The sequence below is a fragment of the Zalophus californianus genome, chromosome 6 (genome assembly GCF_009762305.2).
Source record: "Zalophus californianus isolate mZalCal1 chromosome 6, mZalCal1.pri.v2, whole genome shotgun sequence".
NCBI classification, from domain to species: Eukaryota; Metazoa; Chordata; class Mammalia; order Carnivora; family Otariidae; genus Zalophus; species Zalophus californianus.
This window is the reverse complement of record NC_045600.1, coordinates 126,820,245-126,845,056: the sequence shown is the minus strand read 5'-3', so window position 1 is coordinate 126,845,056 and position 24,812 is coordinate 126,820,245. Positions and strand designations below refer to the sequence as shown.

Genomic DNA, 24,812 nt, shown 5'->3' with positions numbered 1-24,812 from the left:
TTTATCCCAAAGAAAGGAAAACTTACATTCATACAAAACCTATACAAGAATGTTTCTAGGTGCTTTATTATTATATTTATTATATTATTATTATATTTATTATTATAGCCCAAACCTAGAAATAATCCAGATGTCCCTCAATGGGTGACTGTGGTACATCCATCCACGGAATACTACTTTTTAATAAAAAGGAACAAACTACTGGTATACACAGCAGCCTGGATGAATCTCCAAAGAATCATGCTGAGTGAAAAAAACCAACTCCAAAGGCTACATAGTATATGGTTTCATTTATATAACATTCTTGAAATGACAAAATTATAGAAATGGGAAACAGATGAGTGGTTGGTTGCCAAGGGATTAGGGAAGGAGTTAGGGTGGGAGTATGTGTGCTATAAAAGGGCAACATGAAGGATTCTTTTGGTGATGGAACTATTCTATATTGTGACTGTATCAGTATCAACATCCAAGTTGTAATATCGTACTATTCTTTTGCAAGATGTCACCATTATGGAAAACTGGGTAAAGGAAAATTGGATCTCTGTGTATTACTTCTTACAATCCATGTGAATCTACCAATTATTTTAAATAAAAATTTAATTGAAAACATCAACTAGAAGTACTAGATGAGAAACTATTTTCAGAATTTACAAACCGGACAGATAGGGTATTAGAGAGCTGGAATACTGACTTTAGGGATTCTCCCAACACCCAAGACAATGGTGACCAAAGAAACTGGTCCACTTTTTAGTTAAGCTCACATAATTATTGAAGTGTAATGTTTAACTGTTAATAACAATATGGAGTCTTTAAAGGGCTCACTGAGAGCCAGGCAGGAAATGAAAACAAACTCACATCCAGACACAAAGAGGTTGAGTCTGAGAACAATGAAAAAGAAAAATCCTGAAGCTTTCTGGAAGATAAAAACAAGTTATCTGAAAAGGAACAAAAATTAATATTGGCATTGGACCCCTCATCAGCAACACTAGATGCCCAAAGATGAAAGGGACAATGTTTTTAAAATTCTGAGTGAAAATTATTTTGAACCTAAAATCTCAACACAGCCAAATTTGTTGGGAGAAAATAAAGCCTTCAAGAACTCGGAAGAGTTATTACCTATATAACCATCCACCTGTATGGGAACACTCAAAAATGTCTTTTAGAATGAATGATTTAATCGAAAAGACAATCTTGTAAAATAAAGAATTTAACATAAAGAATGATATAAGATCAAAGAAACAATGGTGACCAAAGAAAATGGTCCACATTTATGAGTAAGCTGACATGACTGTTGTTGCATCATGTAAAACTGTTAATAACAATATGGAGTGAAAATCCTGGAGGCCCCAATTTTGGGAGGTGATGAAGGAGAAGAGAAGATGGCAGAGGGAAAGGAAACTATGGTAAGGTTCTTCTTTTGCTCAGGAGAAGGGGATAGATACTGAGCAACGCTACACAGCGTAGGAAAATATAAATTCTAGTATGTGTGCCTCAGAGGATTAGAAAGACAGAATTAGAATGTAAAGATTTCAAGCCATTAGAATGAAAGAAAGCAAAGAAGAGAGCAAAGGGCAGGGAAGTAAAAGAAACAGAAAGAAAAAAAAGTAAAAATAAGTCGGTAAGGGGGTGGAGCAAGATGGCGGAGGAGTAGGAGACCTGGATTCCGTCTGGTCCCAGGAATTCAGCTGAATAGGGATCAAACCATTCTGAACACCTACGAACTCAGCAGGAGATCGAAGAGGAGAGTAGCAACAACTCTCTGAACAGAGAAGCGACCACTTACTGGAAGGTAGGACGTGCGGAGAAGTGAATCCGAGGCGATATTCGGGAGGATAGACGGTGGGGGAGGGGGCCTCCGTCGGCCGCTTCTGGCAAGTGCTAGAGCCGCGGAGCACAAAATCGGACCTTTGAGAAGTCGGCTCCGCTGAGGGACGTCGCTGCAGTGGCTAAGCGGGGGGTGGAACCCTCGCGGGACAGTGTGGTCTCAGGACCCTTGGGGTCACAGAGAGACCGGGGGTGCCTGAGTGCGCCAGAGCTCCCAGGTATCGGAGCGGGGAAGCCGGCTGCAGAGACGGAGCCGAGGCGCGGGCTCTCAGCTCGGGGTTGCCATAAACTGTGATCCGCGGCCCAGTCGGGCCACTGCTCCTCCAGCAGGGACCCAACAAGCGGCAGAGCTGGGGACACTCCCCTTCCTCCCCGGGGAGGAGCAGCGCGGGAACGCACCGCAGGGATCTGCTGGGTTTGGAGACTCCACACGGGGTTGGGTGCCAGACATAGAAACGCTCGGTCACAGGCCGGGTGAGCATGGAGTGCGGCCGGAGACCGGAGACACGGGAGTGACTGCTTTTCTCTGGGGGCGCACTGAGAAGCGGGGCCCCAAGTTCTCAGCTCCTCCTGGGTGGAGATGGCAGGCCGCCATTTTCACTGTCGTCCTCCAGTGCTGTTCGGAAAGCTTGCGGGGAACAAAAGCTCCTGAGAGCAAACCCGAGCAGCTTGCTTAGCCCCGGACCGACAAGGGCGGGGCAATTCCGCCTCCAGCAAAGACATTTGGGAACCACGGCAACAGGCCCCTCCCCCAGAAGATCAACATGAACAGCCAGCCAAGACCAAGTTTACCAATCAATGAGAACAGGAGAACTCCAGCGCTAGGGGAATACTGCACATAGAATTCATGGCTTTTTTAATATGATTCTTCAGTCTTTCAAAGTTAATTTTTTTAACTGTCTTTTTTTTTTTTTGAATTTTTCTTTTTCCCTTTTTCAACCAACATCTTATCAATCCCTTTTTTAAAAAAACATTTTTATTTTTTATTTTTAGAGTCATATTCTATCCCTTCATAGTAGTTACCCTCATTTTTGGCATATATATATATGTATATATATATATGTTGTTCTCTCTTTAAAATTTTGAGATACAGTTTCTTCTAATAGATCAAAATATACCCTAAGTCTCTACTGTATGGCTTTGTTCTAGTCTCCTGCCTGATCACATTCTCTCCCACCCCCTTTTTTCTTTTTTTTTTTAAATCCTCTTCTCTTTTCAAACAACTTCTTATCAATTCCTTCTTTAAAATTTTTTATAATTTTCATCTTTAGTCATATTCCATCCCTTCATCGTATCAACCCTTATTTTGTACACGTATGTCTTTCTTTCTTTAAAATTTTTGGAGGCACTTTCTTCTAACAGACCAAAATACACCCAAAATCTAGTGTGTGGCACTGATCTATGCACCAGCCTGATCATATTTGATCATATTCTGTTTTTTTTTGTTTTGTTCTGTTTTTGTTTGTTTTTATCTTTATCTTTTTCTTTTTCTCTCTCTTTTTTCTTTCTTTCCCTTTCTTTTCCCCTGGTTTCAGGTCTTTTCTAATTTGTTTAGAGTATATTTTCTGGAGACGTTGTTAACCTGCGAGCATTTTGTTCTCTCATTCATCTATTCTCCTCTGGACAAAATGACAAGATGGAAAAAAATCACCTCAGCAAAAAGAACAAGAGGTAGTACCGTCTGCCAGGGACCTACTCAATATGGACATTAGTACGATGTTGGACCTAGAGTTCAGAATCATGATTTTAAGGATACTAGCTGGGCTTGAAAAGAGCATGGAAATTATTAGAGAAACGCTTTCTGGAGAAATAAAAGAACTAAAATCTAACCAAGTCAAAATCAAAAAGGCTATTAATGAGGTGTAATAAAAAATGGGGGCACTAACTGCTAGGATAAATGAGGCAGAAGAGAGAATCAGCGATATAGAAGACCAAATGATGGAAAATAAAGAAGCTGAGAAAAAGAGAGATAAACAACTACTGGGTCATGAGGGCAGAATTTGAGAGATAAGCGATACCATAAGACGAAACAACATTAGAATAATTGGAAGAAAGAGAGAGAGGGGCAGAAGGTATATTGGAGCAAATTATAGCAGAGAACTTCCCTAATGTGGGGAAGAAACAGGCATCAAAATCCAGAAGGCACAGAGAACCCCTCTCAAAATCAATAAAAATAGGTCAACACCCCGACATCTAATAGTAAAACTTACGAATCTCAGAGACAAAGAGAAAATCCTGAAAGCAGCTCAGGAGAAGAGATATGTAACCTATAATGGTAGAAACATTAGACTGGCAACAGACCTATCCACAGAGACATGGCAGGCCAGAAAGGACTGGCAGGATATCTTCAGAGCACTAAACGAGAAAAATATGCAGCCAAGAATATTATATCCAGCTAGGCTGTCATTGAAAACTGAAGGAGAGATAAAAAGCTTCCAGGACAAACAAAAACTAAAGGAATTTGCAAACACGAAACCAGCCCTACAAGAAATATTGAAAGGGGTCCTCTAAGCAAAGAGAGAGCCCAAAAGCAGCATAGACCAGAAAGGAACGCAGACAATATACAGTAACAGTCACCTTACAGGCAATACAATGGCACTAAATTCGTATCTTTCAATAGTTACCCTGAATGTAAATGGGCTAAATGCCCCAATCAAAAGACACAGGCTATCAGATTGGATTAAAAAACAAGACCCACTGATATGCTGTCTCCAAGAGACTCATTTTAGACCCAAAGACACCCCCACATTGAAAGTGACGGGGTGGAAAACCATTTACCATGCTAATGGACACCAAAAGAAAGCTGGGGTGGCAATCCTTATATCAGACAAATTAGATTTTAAAACAAAGACTGTAATAAGAGATGAGGAAGGACACTATATCCTACTTAAAGGGTCTATCCAACAAGAAGATCTAACAATTGTAAATATCTATGCCCTTAACATGGGAGCAGCCAATTATATAAGGCAATTAATAACAAAAGCAAAGAAACACATTGACAACAATACAATAATGGTGGGGGACTTTAACACCCCCCTGAATGAAATGGACAGATCATCTAAGCAAAAGATCAACAAGGAAATAAAGACTTTAAATGACACACTGGACCAAATGTCCTTCACAGACATATTCAGAACATTCCATCCCAAAGTAACGGAATACACATTCTTCTCTAGTGCCCATGGAACATTCTCCAGAATAGATCACATCCTAGGTCACAAATCAGGTCTCAACTGGTACCAAAAGACTGGGATTATTCCCTGCATATTTTCAGACGACAATGCTTTGAAACTAGAACTCAATCACATGAGGAAAGTCGGAAAGAACTCAAATACATGGAGGCTAAAGAGCATCCTACTAAAGAATGAATGGGTCAACCAGGAAATGAAAGAAGAATTAAAAAAATTCATGGAAACAAATGAAAACAAAAACACCACTGTTCAAAATCTTTGGGATGCAGCAAAGGCAGTTGTAAGAGGAAAGTATATAGCAATACAAGCCTTTCTCAAGAAACAAGAAAGGTCTCAAATACACAACGTAACCCTACACCTAAAGGAGCTGGAGTAAAAACAGCAAATAAAGCCTAAACCCAGCAGGAGAATATATAGAGAAATAATAAAGATCAGAGCAGAAATCAATGAAACGGAAACCAAAAGAACAGTAGAACAGATCAACGAAACTAGGAGCTGGTTCTTTGAAAGAATTAACAAGATGGATAAACCCCTGGTCAGACTTACCATATAGAAAAGAGAAATGACCCAAATCAACAAAATCATGAATGAAAGAGGAGAGATCACAACCAACACCAAAGAAATACAAACAATTATAAGAACATATTATGAGCAACTCTATGCCAGCAAATTAGATAACCTGGAAGAAATGGATGCATTCCTAGAGATGTATCAACTACCAAAACTGAACCAGGAAGAAACAGAAAACCTGAACAGACCTATAAGTAAGGAAATTGAAGCAGTCATCAAAAATCTCCCAACAAACAAAAGCCCAGGGCCAGATGGCTTCTCAGGGGAATTCTACTAAACATTTAAAGAAGAATTAATACCTATTCTCCTGAAACTGTTCCAAAAAATAGAAATGGAAGGAAAACTTCCAAACTCGTTTTATGAGGCCACCATTACCTTGATCCCAAAACCAGACAAAGACCCCATCAAAAAGGAGAATTACAGACCAATATCCTTGTTGAACATGGATGCAAAAATTCTCACCAAAATACTAGCCAATAGGATCCAACAGTACATTAAAAGGATTATTCACCATGAGTGGGATTTATCCCTGGGCTGCAAGGTTGGTTCAAGATCCGCAAATCAATCAACGTGATACAATACATTAACAAAAGAAAGAACAAGAATCCTATGATCCTCTCAATAGATGCAGAAAAAGCATTTGACAAAGTACAGCATCCTTTCTTGATCAAAACTCTTCAGAGTATAGGGATAGAGGGTACATACCTCAATATCATAAAAGCCATCTATGAAAAACCTACAGCGAATATCATTCTCATTGGGTAAAAACTGAGAGCTTTCCCCCTAAGGTCAGGAACACGGCAGGGATGTCCACTATCACCACTGCTATTCAACATAGTAGTAGAAGTCCTAGCCACAGCAATCAGACAACAAAAAGAAATCAAAGGCATCCAAATCGGCAAAGAAGAAGTCAAACGCTCACTGTTTGCAGATGATAGGATACTTATGTGGAAAACCCAAGACTCCACCCCAAAACTGTTAGAACTCATACAGGAATTCAGTCAAGTGGCAGGATATAAAATCAATGCACAGAAATCAGTGACATACCTATATACCAACAACAAGACAGAAGAGAGAGAAATCAAGGAGTCGATCCCATTTACAATTGCACCCAAAACCATAAGATACCTAGGAATAAATCTAAGCAAAGAGGCAAAGGATCTGTACTCAGTAAACTCTAAAATACTCATGAAAGAAATTGAGGAAGACACAAAGAAATGGAAAAACGTTCCATGCTCATGGATTGGAAGAACAAATATTGTGAAGATGTCAATGCTACCTAGAGCAATCTACACCTTCAATGCAATCCCCATCCAAATACCATCCACTTTTTTCAAAGAAATGGAACAAAGAATCCTAAAATTTGTATGGAACCAGAAAAGACCCCGAATAGCCAGAGGAATGTTGAAAAAGAAAAGCAAAGCTGGCGGCATCAGAATTCCGGACTTCCAGCTCTATTACAAAGCTGTCATCATCAAGACAGTATGGTACTGGCACAAAAACAGACACATAGATCAATGGAACAGAACAGAGAGCCCAGAAATGGACCCTCAACTCTATGGTCAACTCATCTTCGACAAAGCAGGAAAGAATGTCCAATGGAAAAAAGACAGTCTCTTCAACGAATGGTGTTGGGAAAATTGGACAGCCACAGGCACAAGAATGAAACTGGACCATTTCCTTACACCACACACAAAAACAGACTCCAAATGGTTGAAAGACCTCAATGTGAGACAGGAGTCCATCCAAATCCTAAAGGAGAACACAGGCAGCAACCTCTCGACCTCAGCCGCAGCAACTTCTTCCTAGAAACATCGCCAAATCAAGGGAAGCAAGGGCAAAAATGAACTATTGGGATTTCATCAAGATAAAAAGGTTTTGCACAGCAAAAGAAACAGTCCACAAAACCAAAAGAGAACGGACAGAATGGGAGAAAATATTTGCAAATGACATATCAAATAAAGGGCTAGTATCCAAAATCTATAAAGAACTTATCAAACTCAACACCCAAAGAACAAATAATCCAACAAGAAATGGGCAGAAGACATGAACAGACATTTTTCCAAAGAAGACATCCAAATGGCCAACAGACACATGAAAAAGTGCTCAACATCGCTCAGCATCAGGGAAATCCAAATCAAAACCTCAGCAAGATACTACCTCACACCAGTCAAAATGGCTAAAAATAACAATTCAGGAAACAATGGATGTTGGCGAGGAATGCGGAGAAAGGGTAACCCTCCTACACTGTTGGTGGGAATGCAAGCCGGTGCAACCACTCTGGAAAACAGTATGGAGTTCCTCAAAAAGTTGAAAATAGAGCTACCATATGATCCAGCAATTGCACTACTGGGTATTTACCCCAAAGATACAAATGTAGGGATCCGAAGGGGTACGTGCACCCCGATGTTTATAGCAGCAATGTCCACAATAGCCAAACTGTGGAAAGAGCCAAGATGTCCATCGACAGATGAATGGATAAAGAAGAAGTGGTATATATATACAATGGAATATTATGCGGCCATCAAAAGGAATGGGATCTTGCCATTTGCAATGACGTGGATGGAACTGGAGGGTGTCATGCTGAGTGAAATAAGTCAATCAGAGAACGACATGTATCATATGACCTCACTGAAACGAGGAATTCTTAATCTCAGGAAACAAACTGAGTGTTGCTGGAGTGGGGGTGGCGTGGGAGGGATGGGGTGGCTCGGTGATAGACATTGGGGAAGGTATGTGCTATGGTGAGCGCTGTGAATTGTGCAAGACTGTTGAATCATAGATCTGTACCTCTGAAACAAATAATGCAATATACGTTAAGAAGTAAAAAAAAGAAGAAGAAAGCAGGAGGGGAAGAATGAATGGGGGGAAATCGGAGGGGGAGACGAACCATGAGAGACGATGGACTCTGAAAAACAAGCTGAGGGTTCTAGAGGGGAGGGGTTGGGGGGATGGGTTAGCCTGGTGATGGGTATTAAAGAGGGCACATTCTGTGTGGAGCACTTGGTGTTATGCACAAACAATGAATCATGGAACACTGCATCAAAAACTAATGATGTAATGTATGGTGATTAACATACCAATAAAAAATTTAAAGAAAGAAAATAAGTCAGTAAATTAAGTCAATTAAGAGAAAGCAAAATAGGGTCAGTCACGGAGATAAGCCTAAATATATCAAATGTGAACATATCAAATTCCCTCTTTGAAGCGACTCTTAAAATGTACAAGAAAAATAAGTAAATAAAGCCAGATACAGGCTGCTTATAAAACTAAGGGTAGAAATAAAGGAATGAAACATATATGAGGCAAATGATGATAAGAAGAACAACGAAAGGCATAAAGACAATGAAACAAAGAGAGGATTTTCATATTGATTAGAGAAAGATTCATTACAGCAACAAGAGATGATAACTTTTGTGCCCTTTGTAACACGGCTATGAAACTTAGACACCAAAACTTGAGGGAAATCAACAAATCCACAATCATCATGGAGACCAACATCCCTTCTCAGCAACTGACCAGGCAAAGAGAACACAAGACTCCCAAACTTTTGATAGAGCTTGATCAGGCCCACTGGTGACACACATGGATCCCTCAGGCACCAGGAAGGCAGGACAAATGGCTGAAGGGGAAACGTCGATTGAACCAGGCAGTGAGGGAGATGGATGAAATGCTCTTTGAAGGAGCAGTCACGGTGCATACCCAGCTAACTGTTGCCATGAAGGAATGAGGCCCAGCATGGCCAGACCTCCTGATTTTTGAAGATAAACTCATATTTTCTTAGGAAATCCCTTGATTTGTAAATTTCTGCATAAGTTTAAAAAAAAAAAAAACATTTGTGTGGGTCACACAAAACACATCTGTAGGCCAAGGCAGTCTGTGGGCCACCAGTTGCAACCTCTGATAGATTTTTCTACTCAATAAGCAAAGAATAAAAATATTCTTCAAAAACCCATTGGAATATTTACAAAAATTAACATGCATTAGACCACAAAGAAACACTCAACAAATTCCAAAAGGTAGAAATTATACAGAACACAGCTTCTGATCCCAACGCAATGAAGTTAAACATTAGTAACAAAAGGAGTGCCAAAAAAATCTACCCAGTTGGAAAAAAAAATTTAAATCCCTTATAAATAACTCTTGGGTTAAAAAGTCAAAGCTCAAATAAAAATTATTCAGAAACAAATAACAATAAGAACGCTGTATAATTAAGCCAGAGATAGGTAATGGGAGGAAAGTATATAGAACATTTATTTACTTGTTAGAGCACATCAAAACCTGAAAATAAAGAACTAACAAGCATTCTTTACAGGGAGCTAGGAAAAAAACTACAATAATAAAAATGAAAAAGCCAAAGAAATTAATAAACAAAGGAAAGTAGAATTCATGAATTAGAAAACAAAAGAATTCAAATAGTAATAATAAAAAAAGATCAAAATCTTGTTCTCACAAAAAAACTATTTCATAAAATAGCAAATTTTTCATTAGTCTGATCAAGGAGGAAAGGAGAGATGCCACAAGTAAGATTAGGAACAATTTTGTTTATTTATTTTTTAAGATTTTATTTATTTATTTGAGAGAGAGAGAATGAGAGCCAGAGAGCACGAGAGGGAAGAGGGTCAGAGGGAGAAGCAGACTCCCTGCTGAGCAGGAAGCCCGATGTGGGACTCGATCCCGGGACTCCAGGATCATGACCTGAGCCAAAGGCAGTTGCTTAACCAACTGAGCCACCCAGGCACCCAGGAACAATTTTAAGTATGAATGTGGAGGATATACCTTTTTAATTATAAGAATACAATATTAAATTTATAGGTCATATGTTTGAAAATCTGGAGAAATGAATAATTTTGTAGGAAAATTTAATGACCAAAATTTCCTCAAGGAGAAATATAAATCCTGAATAGACTTAGCCTTTTGAAGAGTCATCCCGTCTGGTCAAATTGATTTATCAGTCCTATGAACATTTAAGAAAGCAGGCAATGTCCCCAGTACACGAACTGTTTCAGAGCACAGTAAAAGATGGAAAACTTCATAATTCATCCTACAAAACCAGCATAATTCTGATACCCAACCTGGAGACGGACATCACAAAACACAACAACTGTAGTTCAAACTATCTGATAGACAAAGATTCAAAGACCACACATAACATATTAACAATTGAAAACAGCAAGCAGTGTATTAAAAGAACAATACTCATAATGATATAGAACGTATTCTAAGAATGGAAGAATGAAATTTCCACTACTAGGAAATATATGACTGTAATTTACTACAGCAAACAAATTAAATAGTAAACTTGAAAAGCAATATAATTATCTCAATAGGTGCTTTTTAAAAAGCATGTAATAAAATTCAATAAATCCATTCCCAATCAAACCTCTTAGAAATCTAGGAATATAAAAATTTCCTTTAGTAAAAAGTAATTACAGAAAAACTATGGAAGACATCTACAAATGGTATAATACTAGGAACATTCCTGTATAAACAGGAAATAAAACAACAAGACCTATAAATCACCACTATTTAATACTCAGCAGGAGTCCCTATACATTGAAATAAGACAGGAAAAAGAAATGAGAGTTATTAAAGAGATAAAAACCACCATTACATTTACAGAGAGCTTTTATTTACATCAGTCCAGAAAAGCCAAGAGAACAAAAAATTATAATACTAATAGAGTTCATTAAGATGGCCAGATACAAAAACCCAGCACACAAAAATCAATAGTTTCCCTATATCCACTTCAATAATAACCAATTGGAAATACAATTTAAAAAACTGGCCTAGATACACACCTAATAAGAAATGCATGAGATTGATATGAAGACAGTGATAACACTTTTAAATGATGTCAAAGAAGACCTGAATAAAGAAAAACATACCATGTTCCTGCGTGGGAAGACTCAATATTGTAAAGATGTCAATTCTCCCCCAATTAATCTATAATTTCCATGCAATCCCAATCAAAATCCCAACAGGATTTTTTATGGAACTTGACAAGCAGATTCTCAAGTTCATCTGAAAGAGAAAATGTGCAAGAATAGCCAAGAAATTTTTGAAAAAAAAACCGTTAAGAGGAAATTTGTCCTCTAAGTTATCCAAAAAATCCTCTTAAACTATAATAATAGTGAAGTCTTGTTTAGGGATTGAAAACAAATAAGCTAATGAAACTAATGAAACAATGGAGGATAAGGGTGGCATGTGCACATCACTAAATATAAACTGCAGGGAAAAATAAAGTTATATCTCTCCTTCACACCATACACAGGAATAAATTCCACATGGATTAAAAAGCTAAATGCAAAAGACAAAACCATAAAAGCTTTAAGATGAACTCTTCTAAAGCTAAGTTTTTAGAGGAAATCCAGGACAATCGATTTATTATCTTGGACTTTTCTAAGCAAGATCCCAAAGCCAAGAGTCACGAAAATGATGAACTAATCTAACAACATAAAAACATTTTAAACAGATTTTTACTGAAATATTAAACATAGAAAAAAAGGAACAAATCATCAATGTACAGCCCTACAACTTAATAAAAAATTTAAAATTTCTATGAAATGAAAGAGACTTCCAGTTAAACACAGAGTACCCCACTCTCCTCTCTGGAAACAATGAAGATGACACATGGCTCTATGATTCCCTAGGGTGCGTAATTTCTCCATAAAGTAGGTGATGCACCTGAGGACCTTATGACCAGGGCACAGGTGGCTGGGGGTTGAGGGGAGGGTTTGTTTCTTTGCCACACTACGTTGCTTTCACAGCAAAAGTGAAAAGTCTATTATTTTATTTTATTTTTTTTAAAGATTTTATTTATTTATTCATGAGACAGAGAGAGAGAGAGAGAGGCAGAGGGAGAAACAGGCTCCCAAGGAGCAGGGAGCCCGATACGGGACTCAATCCCAGGACCCTGGGATCATGACCTGAGCCGAAGGCAGACGCTTAACCATCTGAGCCACCCAGGTGCCCAAAAAATCTATTATTTTAGAAACATTGAGGTCTGACCAAGAATTATACAGACACACTATCTTTCCAAGAACTGGCATTTTGGGGCACTGGGTGCCTCAGTTGGTTAAGTGTCTGACTTTGGCTCAGGTCACGATCTCAGGGTCCTGGGATTGAGCCCCACATCGGGATCCCCACTCAGCGGGGAGTCTCCTTCTCCCTCTCCCCTGCCCCTCCCCCAGTTTGTGCTCTCTGTCTCTCTCTTAAATAAATAAACAAAATCTTTTTTTTTCCTTAAAAAAGAACAGGCATTTTTTTGTGACATGGTTTGTTGGAGGAGAAAAAGTAAGTGACAATCAGCTCTGCCCCATCCCCACTGTTGTGAGCATAACAGGAGTTAATGCTAATCCAGTAGCTCCTAAAGCTACTAGACTGGCAGAAGAGAAGGATCTGGGTCCACAAACCCAAGTCCTCAGTGCCTGCAGCCTTGCTCCCTCCCCTGATCCTCCCCGCCCCAACCCCCATATTTTAGCATCTCACTGGCCTAGAGAGAAAGCCTTCATCTGCTCTCCAGCCAGTCATTAATAATAACCAGAAAGTGATTAGCATGACATCTATGCAACAACATTATAAGAAACAAGGAAAAATGGGGCATAACAAGTACAAGAGAATGATGCGAGCATAAACAAACATTTCTGCATAATTTAAAGAAAATATAATTTCTCTCTGAAGCAAGAGATCAAATATATACAAGTGTTCAATGAAGAGATGACAAGGCAACAGAAAGAGGCCCCAAGTGTGTTCATCCTCAGGACAGAAGTAGAAGGAAAACATTAAACAATTTTAGAAATGAAAGCCTTACTAGAGTTTTCTCTAGGAAAAAAGACACTGGTGAAACGGCCAAAGACATGGAGGACAGGCTTGAGAAAAACTGAAAAAACTAAATAAATAAAATGGGAAAGAAATGAAAAGTTAAATATGATTAGAAAGAAATACAGAAGTCAGGAACTAGAAATCCAATATATGTATAAGTGGTACACACGAAGACTAAAACTGCATATATGGAACCCAAAATGTTCAAAACAATAACAGAAGAAAATTTCCCTGAAACAAAACAAAACAAAACAAAACAGATCTTTTGAAGTGTATTGAATCCCAAAACAGCTGGTTAAGCGTCTCCCTTCGGCTCAGGTCATGATCCCAGGGTTCTGGGATTGAGCCCCGCATCGGGATCCCTGCTTGGTCGGCAGCCTGCTTCATCCTCTTCATTGCTTGTGCACACACTCTCTCTCTCTTTCTCAAATAAATAAATAAAATTAAAAAAAAAAAAAGGAAGTTGGCTACCATGTTATGGTGACGCTCTAAGAACCCTATGGAAAGCTGCACATGGTGAGGAATCAAGGAAGAAGGGCTTCTGCCACCAGCCAGCAAGGAATGGAGGGCTCCAGCCAATAGCCAAATAAGTGACCCATCTTGGAAGTGGATCCTCCAGGCCAGTCAAGTGTTCAGACTATAGTCACAGCCAACAGCTTGACAGCAACCTTATGAATGACCCTGAGCCACTATCTCTGCTGGTTAACACATGTTTGTTGGTTAAGCAGATACATTTTGCAATAACTGTCACGCAGCAATAGTACGAAATACATCATCTATTTGGTAAAGAAACCACAAGTTATAGTTCTAATAACAGCAGAGTAGATTCCATCATGCTAACTCCTCTAAAAAATAATAATGAAATTCTCAACAAAAGATTTATTGAATAGAAACACGACTTTATAAGGGCATTGGAAAGCAACAAGAGGAAGGCAGAGGCAGGCAGGGGATTCAGTTCTTGAAAGAAGGGAACCATATTGGGTATGATGCAAGTTTAAATAACTTTTCTTCTGAGGGAACTCCCCAATTCTCTTGGTATGGAGACACTAGAACCTAAGCAGGAAAGTGCAAACCAATTCTCCCGGGGAGGCATGGAATGGAGTTTGGGACTGCTAGAGCAGCTGGAAATTGAGATGAATCCCAGAAAGGAGAGAGCCACAGAAGAGGACATGTAAACTCCCCTCAAACACTTGGCTGACCCCTGAACTAAACATGTTTGGGCAAGACTCTAAGAAGTTCAGGAGGAAAAGACCAGCTGGAGGCTGAATGAGCGGAGTAGATATTTCAGCTGCTGCCTACTGCAGGGCAGTCAATTTGGAGTTTGACTCTTGTCAAGTTAGAGGTCTTGGTAAACATTTCAATCTTTCCACTGAGACGCCAAAAGGGTCATGATCTAAAAGTAAAGACTATGTGGTTGGGATAAAGAATCTTCCCTAAGGCTAAGGGCAAATCAGAAAGAGATCAACCATAAAAAATGAATAATCAAACCTCCACATGTTCAAATTGAGCTGACTGCTAGAACAAAACTCAACAGCATTTAAAGATCACAGAATCCAGAGTCTCTACAATGTAGCACAACAATGTCTAGTGTACAGCAAAAATTTACTAGCCATGTGCAAAGAAAGAGGAGTATATGACCCATTGTAAAAAGAAAAATCAATCATTAGAAACACTCAGAAATGACCTAGATACTGGAATTAGTACAAGTCTTTAACTCTTACAAATATGTTAAAAAATCTAAAACAAAAATAGAAATAATGGGTGAAGAAAAGAAGAATCTCAGGAAGGACCTGGAAACAATAAAAAAAAAAAATGTCAAGTGGAAATCACAGGACAGAAAGGCAGGAGATCTGAAAAGTTAAAAAAAAAAAAATTCATTGGATGGAATTAACAACATACTGGACGCAACAAAAGAAAGTATTAATGGACCCGAAGACGGTGCAATAGAAATCACACAATTTGAAGCACAGAGAGGAAAAAAGGACTTAAAAGAATGAACACAGCCTCAGTAACCTGTAAGGTATATCAAGCAATCTAACAACTATAACTAGTGCCCAAAGAGAGGAGAGAGAAAATAGGGTTGAAAAAAATTAAATAATGACAGAAATTTTTCCACATTTGACTTAGACCAAAAAATAAAACAAGCCAGTAGGAAGCCAAGCAAACCCCAAGCTAGATAAACATGAAGAAAATTACACCAAAGGACATTGTAGTCACAGGCAAAGCACAGGAAAAAAGTAATCACATTATGTAAATGGGGAACAACAATAAGGATTATAAATGACTCATCATCAGAAACAATGGACACCAGAAGACAATGGAAGAACATTTTTAAAGTGTTGAAAGAAAAACAGGTCACATTAGAATTCTATGTTCAACAAAATTTCTTTCAAAAATGAGGATGAAATAGACACTTTCAGATGAATGCTGAGATAAATTGTCATCACTACACCTGCACTTCAAAAAATACGAAAAGAAATTCTCAGGCTAGAGAAAAATGGAAACCACATAGAACTCTGAAGTTAGAAAGTAAGGATGAACACTGGGAATGGTAAATATGTAGGTAAATATATTCCTTTCCATTAATATTTTAAAGTCAACTGTTTAAAGCAAGAATAACAATAGCACAAAGCATGAGAGTGAGTGTGAATTCAAATAATCTGTTTTAGGTTCATATCTAATACATGAAGTAGTCAAGAGTGATTCCAGATAGATTGGAATAAGTTAGGAAATATACTTTAATCTCTTGAGCAACAGCTAAAAAAAGAAAAAATTAAAGGGTAAGCTCATAGTCAGTTCCATTGGCATCTCAGAAGTTTCTGCTGTGCATTAGCACACTCAGAGAGGGAGGCTCTGTCAGCACTGCCTGAAGGTCGCCTTGTCCGGGGGTGTGCTTGGAGGAAGAAGGGGTCACGGCCTGCGTGGTGGGGCTGGAGCTGTGTACAAGCATCTTTGCAGACATAGCTGTCAAGGTCCCCTGGGGAAATGTCAGCCTCGAACCCCACACTTGCGTCTCCATGGCCAGCCCCACCCTATGGTCCCTAACCCTACGTGGCATGCCTCCACGCTGCAGATCCTATTTTTCCCTCAGCACTTTGTTCCCAGTCGAATTCTCTCATGTGGAGCTCATGCCTTATCCTCATGCTTCTGCCCTCACTGAGTGCTTGCCCTGCCAAACTTAGGACCCCCTGTCTGCCTCTGTCATTTCAGTACTTGGTCTTGTACTATCTTTCGTGTTTTTGCACTGTTCACCCCAAAGATGTGCGGAGCTCCTAGAAGGTCCCAGATTGCGTCTGTCTTATCCTCATTCTTCCCCTCAGTGGCTAGCACAGTATTATATGTATAGTTCATACTCAGAGATATTAAATACATTAACTAAAAAATATTCCTGTTCCCAAGCCCTGGTCGTAGAAGTGATCTCTTCAGAATTTGGGAAACTGGGGTAACAATTTTGCACAGAGTATAGAGTGAGAACCAACCACACTCATGTGCACTTTCTCTGGAGGTTCTTTTCCTCCTTAACTCCACTGGCTGCTCATCACGGCCCACAATGTGGGTGTTACCTACCCGCCTGACTCCAGAACCCTCTAAACCAGCACATCTCAAACTGACATTTGTTGTCACACCCTCTAGGGATTTTGTTATAACGTAGATCTTGACTCAGTAGGTCTGGGACAGGGGCTATGATTTTTTGCACTTCTAACAGCTTGCAGACAATGTCAGTGCTAGTCCAGGGTCTTTGGGGAGCAGGGTTCAGACGATCCCAAAGGTGGGGTCTACCCCTCATGCAAGGCAAAACAAATCACTTTTATTCTGCCTCCGAGTTTTAGCAGGAGGGATGGAGTTGCTTGGAGTCCCCCTGCACACTTAGCCCTCAGCCAATGCTTTCCACACAGAGTGTCTCAATTCATGGTCAAAACAGACCCAGGGAGTCAGCTGAATTACTGCCATTCTGCCTCCACAGATGAAGGAACCGAGGCTCAGAGAGGTTACACTGGTCATCCAAGGACACACAGCTAGCGGGTGGTGGAATTGGGATCGGTACCCAGGTCAGCCTGGTCCTACAGTTTATGGAGAGACTTCTTAGGGGTATTTATTCATCAAAACCTCCAGGGTGATCCAGGGAACCCAACCGCTCCCCCTGTGCAGCTCATAGGAGACCTGAGGGGGCTACAGTCACCCCAGCAAAGGCAAAGCAGCAGGGAAGGCAATGCCCTGGGAAGGCAGCATCCTAGCACACCCACTGAGTGAGCATGAGCACCTCCAAACCGAGAGAGTCCCAAGTGAGGACAGGGGTGCCTCAAAGCCATCTGGATGCTCAAGGACCATTCATGCCCATGGCATGCACCTGCTCAGCTCCCAGCTCAACGAAATGCTTCTAATTGATACTTCGAAGTACCTGTTGATCGCCAGTTTGGATAGTCAAACTGCCAGGCTCAGATGGGGAAGAAGACATGTAACTGTTTGCTCTAAAGCCTTATCCTAGCAAGAGAAGCCTGACTCATAAATGGAGAAGTTAAACAGGAGAGGCAGAAACACCTGGGGTCAGGCATTGCTCCTTACAGGGACCCGGAAGACGCGGTCCCCCACCGCTGTGGTGAACAAGCCGAGGAGCAGCGGAGTGGGCATGGAACCGAAGGGAGAGAGGCGGGAAGAGGCTTTGGGGTGATGGAAGGAATGCTGTAAGCCCAGGCCTAAATTGGGAGGACCACATGTGACTGGGGGACACCACAACAAAGGTCCCCCTGAAAAGCTGAGGGGCAGGGGCAGGACAAGTGGGCCAGCAGGCTGGAGCAGGGACTTCCGTTGTGGAGGTGACAGGGAGCCACTGCAGGGCTATGAGCAGGAGGGAACCAGCGTGGCCTTTTCGGAGGGGCGGTTTGGTTGACCGTGGTGCCTCAGACTAGCAGGGCCAGAGAAGAGAAAGGGGGCGCCTTCCCGGCGGCTTTTCGGGCAACACGGTGAGCAATTCCTTTGCCCCTAGGCCCGGGTCACGGGGTGCTGGCTGCCTGGCACCAGGCTGCAGGCCAGTGCGGGGGGTGGGGGGGCGGTGAGGGTGGTGTCTGACACAGAGGGCCAAGGCTGGCCGCGGTGAAGCTGCTGAGCCTGGCGGGACGGGACAGCCCAGCATCCCTGCCGCGGGCCCTGAAGCTCCCCGGCTGCGTGCCCCCGGATCTTACCTCCTATTTTGGCGTTGTATGCTATGCCCACAATGCAGTAAGAGTTGTTGGCTGAAGCGGCGACCTCTCCCGCGCAACGAGTACCATGTCTGAAGCAAAGCAGAAAACAAAGTTAGGGCTCGGCCCGGCAATCAGTAGTGGATCCGAGGCATTGCTCAGGTTTCCTGCGAGGAGAGTCAGTTAGCCTCTGTCCTGCCGCCCCTCTCATCGCCACCTCCCCCTGCCGGTTCGCTCCTCCAGGAGGGAGCCTCAGACCCGGCTTTGCCCAGCCCTGGGCAGTCCTGCCCCTGCCACACTCCACACCGGCAGGCCAATAAGGCCTTCCGGGCCACCCTGCACAGGGCGAGCACTTGCTCAGGGGCGTCTCTTCCCCATAACCACAGGACGAAGGGAGGGGCTTCTGCTGGGGCTGGCCTCCTCCCGAGCTATGCATTCGCATCACTGACAGCACATCGCCTGGCACACTGCAGGTGCAGCATAGACAACCGCTGGGCGGACAGGATGGAAGGAGAACTAAAGGGTCCCCTGTGCACCTGCGACCCCCATGCTCACCTCGGGACAGCCCTTCCCTCACCTCCACGGCCACTTAAGCAGGAGCTGAGGAAGAACGCTCTAAATCGGAACACTCACCAGCAGTGGGGGGACTATGAAGAAATTACCAGTAAAACAAATTGCTTTCTTCAGTAATTACCCCATTTTCCAATGTGCTGCATCGTGGCAATTCCTCTAGCAGAGAGGCCAAAATACAGGTAAGTTTAAACAGCCCATCTTTGAAAAGAGTCCACGGGGATTAGAATCATTGATTTAAATTTAAAACCACCTTTAAAAACAGTCCCGGGTCTGCGTGCTAGCCTTCTGGAAGGGAGTCATCCGTCCTTCTGTGGACCTCGTGCAGCCCCCCAGCCAGGGCTGTCCCCAGTGTCACAGAGCTCCATGTCTCACCCAGATTCAAGCCTGCCCTTCACGGGTCACCGTGTCCTGTCTGGATCATTCCTCCCTGCCCCCTGGATGTGTGGCTGGGAAATGAGGCACCCTGCACCCCAGGCGTGCTCGTCACTGAGCAGGAAGGGCACCTTGGGCCATGACCTTGGGATGTGAGGCAGGGAAGCAGGCCTCAGGGCTGGGGCCTCCACAGGCTCTGGGGAGCTCTGGGCTCTGTTGTGTTGAACACACCAGCCTGGCTGAGCCTCCCTGCACAGCACGGCGTGGGCACCAGTATTTGAACCTCACCATGGAATCTACAGAAAAGCAAACTACATGGGAGGGAGAAGGCACCTTGGCAAGCTTTGTGTCAGCTGGGAGACAAAAGAAGGGGCTTTTGTTCTTTTCCTCTAAATATTTCTGGAGGAACGGTAAGAGCTCGGGGCACGGGGCATGCCAACAGAGAAAAGACAGGCAGGACAAAGCGAAGTAACGCCCAAGGCCAGGTCTGCGAAGCTGGACTCGACCCCCCCAGGGCTGTCACTTACAGCACACAAGTCACCTCATCTCTCCAGGCCCCGCTGCCTTCATTTGCAAAGTGATGAAAACAACTATCTAGACTGCACCCCCACAGTTTCTTCACCTGTCCGCTCACCCCTCCCACAACCCTGGGAGGTAGGGAGCATGGTCTCCACGGGAAAGTCTCTAAGACTGAGACGGAGCCACACAGCCAGGGATGGTAGAGCTGGGATTTGAACCCAGATTTATCCAAATTTATCCAACACCACTCATGCCCCTTCCACCTCTCTCGTAAGGTCATAGACAGAGACAAAAGAGCTCAGGCATGTGACCTCTGTGCTCAAACAGGCCAAACCACTGTCTTTTTTTATTTTTTTTATTTTAAGATTTTATTTATTTATTTGACAGAGAGAGAGAGAGAGAGAGAGAGCACAAGTAGGCAGGCAGGCAGGCAGAGGCAGAGGGAGAAGCAGGCTCCCCGCTGAGCAGGGAGCCCGATGTGGGGCTCGATCCCAGGACCCTGGGATCATGACCTGAGCCGAAGGCAGATGCTTAACCGACTGAGCCACCCAGGCGCCCCCCGCTGTCTTTTTTTAAAGAGTTTATTCATTTGAGAGAGAGAGAGAAAGAGAGAGAGTGCATGAGTGAGGGGAGAGGCAGACTCCTCACTGAGGGGGTAGCCCGACGCGGGGCTCGATCCCAGGATCCCGGGATCACGACCTGAGCTGAAGGCAGATACTTAACCGTCTGAGCCACCCAGGTGCCCCCAAACTGCTGTCTTCACACAGCTGGTCACGGACACAAGGTTGGAAACAGGAACAATGTTAGTCAAATATCCGTTTCTAGCTGACCCGCAGAGGTGACACCCCTCAGGAAGAGGCGAAACCCACAGAGGCCGTCTTAGGCCTGAAGGGCTGTGCCTGGACCGGCTTCTGGCTCCTGGGTAAGCCCCAGACACCGACCAGGCAGCCCCATCACCTTTCTGGAATCCCTATTGGGGCCAGTTCAATAGTGATTCTTCAGGGAGAGGGCCAGGGAAGCAAGGAAGGAGGAGACAAAGTGACGTACTTATTTTCATTGCTGGCATCATAGCGTGGAGATGGGTCATAATCATTTCCGTTGACGTCATAGCTTGCATAGGAATCCTAAGAAAGAAATCTCAGTGACTAAAATGGCGTAGCATGCTTTAAATGATTTTTATGCCTCTATTAGAAAGTAGAGAAAAGCATATACTTGGTACTCTCTTCCTTAACTATCATCTTATATACATTTTTATTGCGGTAAAATACACCCGACAAAATGTAGCCTCCTATCCATTTTAAAGTATAAAGTTCAATGGCATTAAGTACATTCACACTGTTATGCAACCATCCCCACCCTCCAACCCCACACCCCTTCATCTTGCAAAACTGACACTTGGCACCCACCAGACACTAACTCCCCACTCCCCAGTCCCCCAGCTTCTGGCAAGCCCCCATTCTGCTTTCTGTCTCTAAGAATGTGACTGTTCTAGGTGCCTCCGATAAGCACAATCATACAGTATTTGGATTTTTTCATGATTGACATCTTCCATTTAAAGTCCTCAAGGTTCATCTGTGTTGTAGTATGTGTCAGAATGTCCTTTATCTTATATTTTTAATGTTTGTGTCTTTGTTTATATACTCATAGTCATGGTATTCACATCATTTCACATTCTCCTTTTAAAACACTTCAGAAAAGCTCTCCCGGGTTGTTGACTTCAACACTGTCATTTTTAAGGGCTGCATAACTGTCTCTCAAACAGACATGACATGGGTGAACTTAACCTTTGCTACACACGTAGGCTTGTTAGAATATTGAATGCCTTCATTCTATGCACTGTGTGCTAGGCTCTCTTCTTTACACTTACAAAGACATTCAATCCTCACAATAACCTGATGAGATACCATTTTACAGATGGTGACACTGAGGCCCAGAGGTAAAGCAACTTGCCTGAGGTCTCAGAGCTAGCGAGCAGCAGAGCCAGAATAGAAACCCAGGCAGCTGGGTCCAGAGCCCAGGCTCTAATGGTGTCATGTTTCACGCTGCTCGTGTTAGTCCGATGACCAGCTCCACCCAAGTTTCTGAATTCTTTAGGACCCATTCTCAGGAGTACATGTGACTCCTCAAACATCTGGACCAATCCTTCTGGGCAACCCCCAGCTCCAGGATGGCAGAGGGAAGTGTGTTTCGCCAACCTTCCCCATCATGGTTTTCTGTATCATTTAATATAATGAGGGGGGGCGTGGGGGAGAAATGGCACCTTACGGTTTTTAAAATTTGTACTTATTGAATGATTAGCATGGTTGAATATCTTTGCACGTTCCTAGGCTTGACTTACATAGTTTGGTGCCAGGTCGGGGTGATTCCGCTCTATGCCATCATCAAGGATGGTGACCACCACGTTTTTCCCAGTGTAGCCCTTCTTCCACGCCGCCTGGACGTTCATTTCCGATCGGCAGCGGTTGTTCTTGTCACCACAGTGCTGTATGCACAGAAGACACAAGCCCCCACCCGCCCCCCAGCACGGACTCCTTGAGGCCACACTGTGGCGTAGGATGGACACACTGCATCGCATAAACCCAGCAGGGATGTTCCTAAGTACATAAGGAGGAAACACTTCCCCATGCCCTACAGAGCAGACAACCCCTTTCTCCCACCCATTTCTAGGAAGAGTAAATGTGAAGGGCTCCCTGTGCTTTTTCCACACCTGGCAATCTTTCATTTTCCTAGGGCATCATCTTCCTGTGCCAGCTCTCAGTCTTTACTGTTTACTTAGTCCTAAGCTTGCATGAAATCACTCCCCCACCCAGAGACTCCCCTGCCACTCCCCCGGGGCATCTCGCCTCATTCTTAAACCGTTCACAAGAACATCTGTGCTACACAGCCTTGAAGTAGGGGTTTCACACTGATAGGAAGTGTGTCTGTTTCGAGTTGCCCTGAGGATTTAGCTTTGCTGGGGGGAAATTAAGCCATCTCGGCAACATTGCAGTGCAAATGCCCTGGGGGCAGCGAGGCCCACACCCTACTCACCATGTACCACATGTTGGACCAAATGGGGTCGTTGAAATAGAGGGTCTGAGGGTCATTTCGCACCTGTCTCTTCACCCTGCGTTTAACTTCTTGTTGTTGGAGCCATTTTACCTGGCAGGGAGAAATGCAGTTACTATTTATTTTATTTCTTTACAGTTCCTTTTTATTTTAAAGGGGAGCTCATGATTGTGTCTGCTGTCTCTCGGCAGGTGCTACAAGTGTCCTTTTTCATGAATATCTGTGTCACCGGAGTCTTGGACGGTAAATACCAAGGAGACATTTTTCACTTCAAAATGACCACATTTGAAAGATGAGAACTCGTTTGTGTATGTGGCAGGGGAAATAGGTTTTGAAATCATTCTACTAAAAAAATAAAAAAGAGAGAGAGAGTGAAAGCTTGTGCAGTTGCCAGTGAATTGTCTGGTGACCCTTGGCCTGAATATGAAGGAAATACATGTATGAGAATGGCAAAAGTATGAAGAGGGGAGAAATTGATCAAACGGTTCTTGGAAGTTGGAAGCAAGATGTTCTACAGAGAGGACAGGAATCAGTAAATTACAGTAATCCATACGTTGGAATTTTTAGCAGCCGCGGGAAACATGGTACCAAAATAAGCACAGAGAAAAATCTAGAAAGAGATACGGCAAAATATTAATAGCCGCAATTCTTTGGTGGTGACATTATTGCTAATTCAAAATTTCTAAATTATTTTAGAAATTTAGAAATTTAGGGTTTTATAAATTTCCCATTGGCATGATCTGCCTTCACAACCAAGGAAAATAGTCTGAGAGGGCGTATGCATGATATTTAAGAGCAGGAATCCAGGAGCCTAGCGGCCTAGATTCAAAACCAGGCCCACACTCAACCAGCTGTAAAACTGAGAGTGGTCCAGTAACCTCCTGGCCTCAGTTTGCCTATCTGTACAATGGGCACCATCATGGATTGTCATGAGGGGGCACTGGCATATGAACTGGTGTATATAAAGCACTCACTTCAGTGTGTGTGTGTGTGTGTGTATGTGTGCGTGTTCAAGGTAGAAGACGTTTGTTTTATTTTTACTTTTAAAAGATCATGGGGAAAAGAAACCACCCTTCCCAAGTATACAATTCAATGGGGTTTTTTTTTTTAAGATTTTATTTCTTTATTTGAGAGAGACAAAGGTAGTGAGAGAGAGCACAAGCGGGAAGGAGAGGGAGAAGCTTCCCCCACTGAGCAAGGAGCCTGACACGGGGCTCGATCCCAGGACCCTGAGATCATGACCTGAGCTGAAGGCAGACGCTTAACCAACTGAGCCACCCAGGAGCCCCCAAGTCAGTGGTTTTTAGCGTATTCCCCATCTTGTGCAGTCATCACTACGATCTTATTCTGGAGCATTTTCCTGGTCCTGCTGCCGTGGTCCCACCTGATTCAGTAATGGCTCCCTTTGGGGCCTGGTCTGGCTCTGGGGTGGAGATGGGCAGGGTGAGGGCACTGGGGCTCTGCTCTCGGGAGTCTGTGCTCTAGGTGCGGGCTCCCACCAAGCAGCCCAGAGTGTGATGCAGGCTCTGAAGTGGCAGACAGGTAGGGAAGGTGGAGTGAGGAGGAGAAGGAGTGGGGGATGGGAGCCTCAAGGGTGGGGGCAGTGGGGGCCAGGGCACGCTGGACACCAGGCACGGCTGGTGACCCCAGGCTCAGACCCAAGGCTGGCATAGCCACCCGGGGGAGCCACCCGAGGCAACTTTGGAAGGGAATA

The 24,812-nt window shown here is 43.0% G+C and overlaps 1 protein-coding gene across 3 annotated transcripts in view; it reads right to left on the bottom strand.

Annotated features, from left to right (window-relative positions):
* The window catches only part of PCSK6 (proprotein convertase subtilisin/kexin type 6), a 186,251-nt gene that overhangs the window by 101,599 nt on the left and 59,840 nt on the right, over nucleotides 1-24,812 (bottom strand). For all 3 annotated transcript variants that reach the window (XM_027570880.2, XM_027570881.2, XM_027570882.2), the window contains exons 3-6: nucleotides 23,081-23,191; nucleotides 22,389-22,532; nucleotides 21,098-21,174; nucleotides 18,590-18,678 (exon numbers count right to left, since the gene is read on the bottom strand). In XM_027570880.2, coding sequence (XP_027426681.1) covers nucleotides 18,590-18,678; nucleotides 21,098-21,174; nucleotides 22,389-22,532; nucleotides 23,081-23,191 — 421 coding nt within the window. The remainder of the gene's footprint in view (nucleotides 1-18,589; nucleotides 18,679-21,097; nucleotides 21,175-22,388; nucleotides 22,533-23,080; nucleotides 23,192-24,812) is intronic.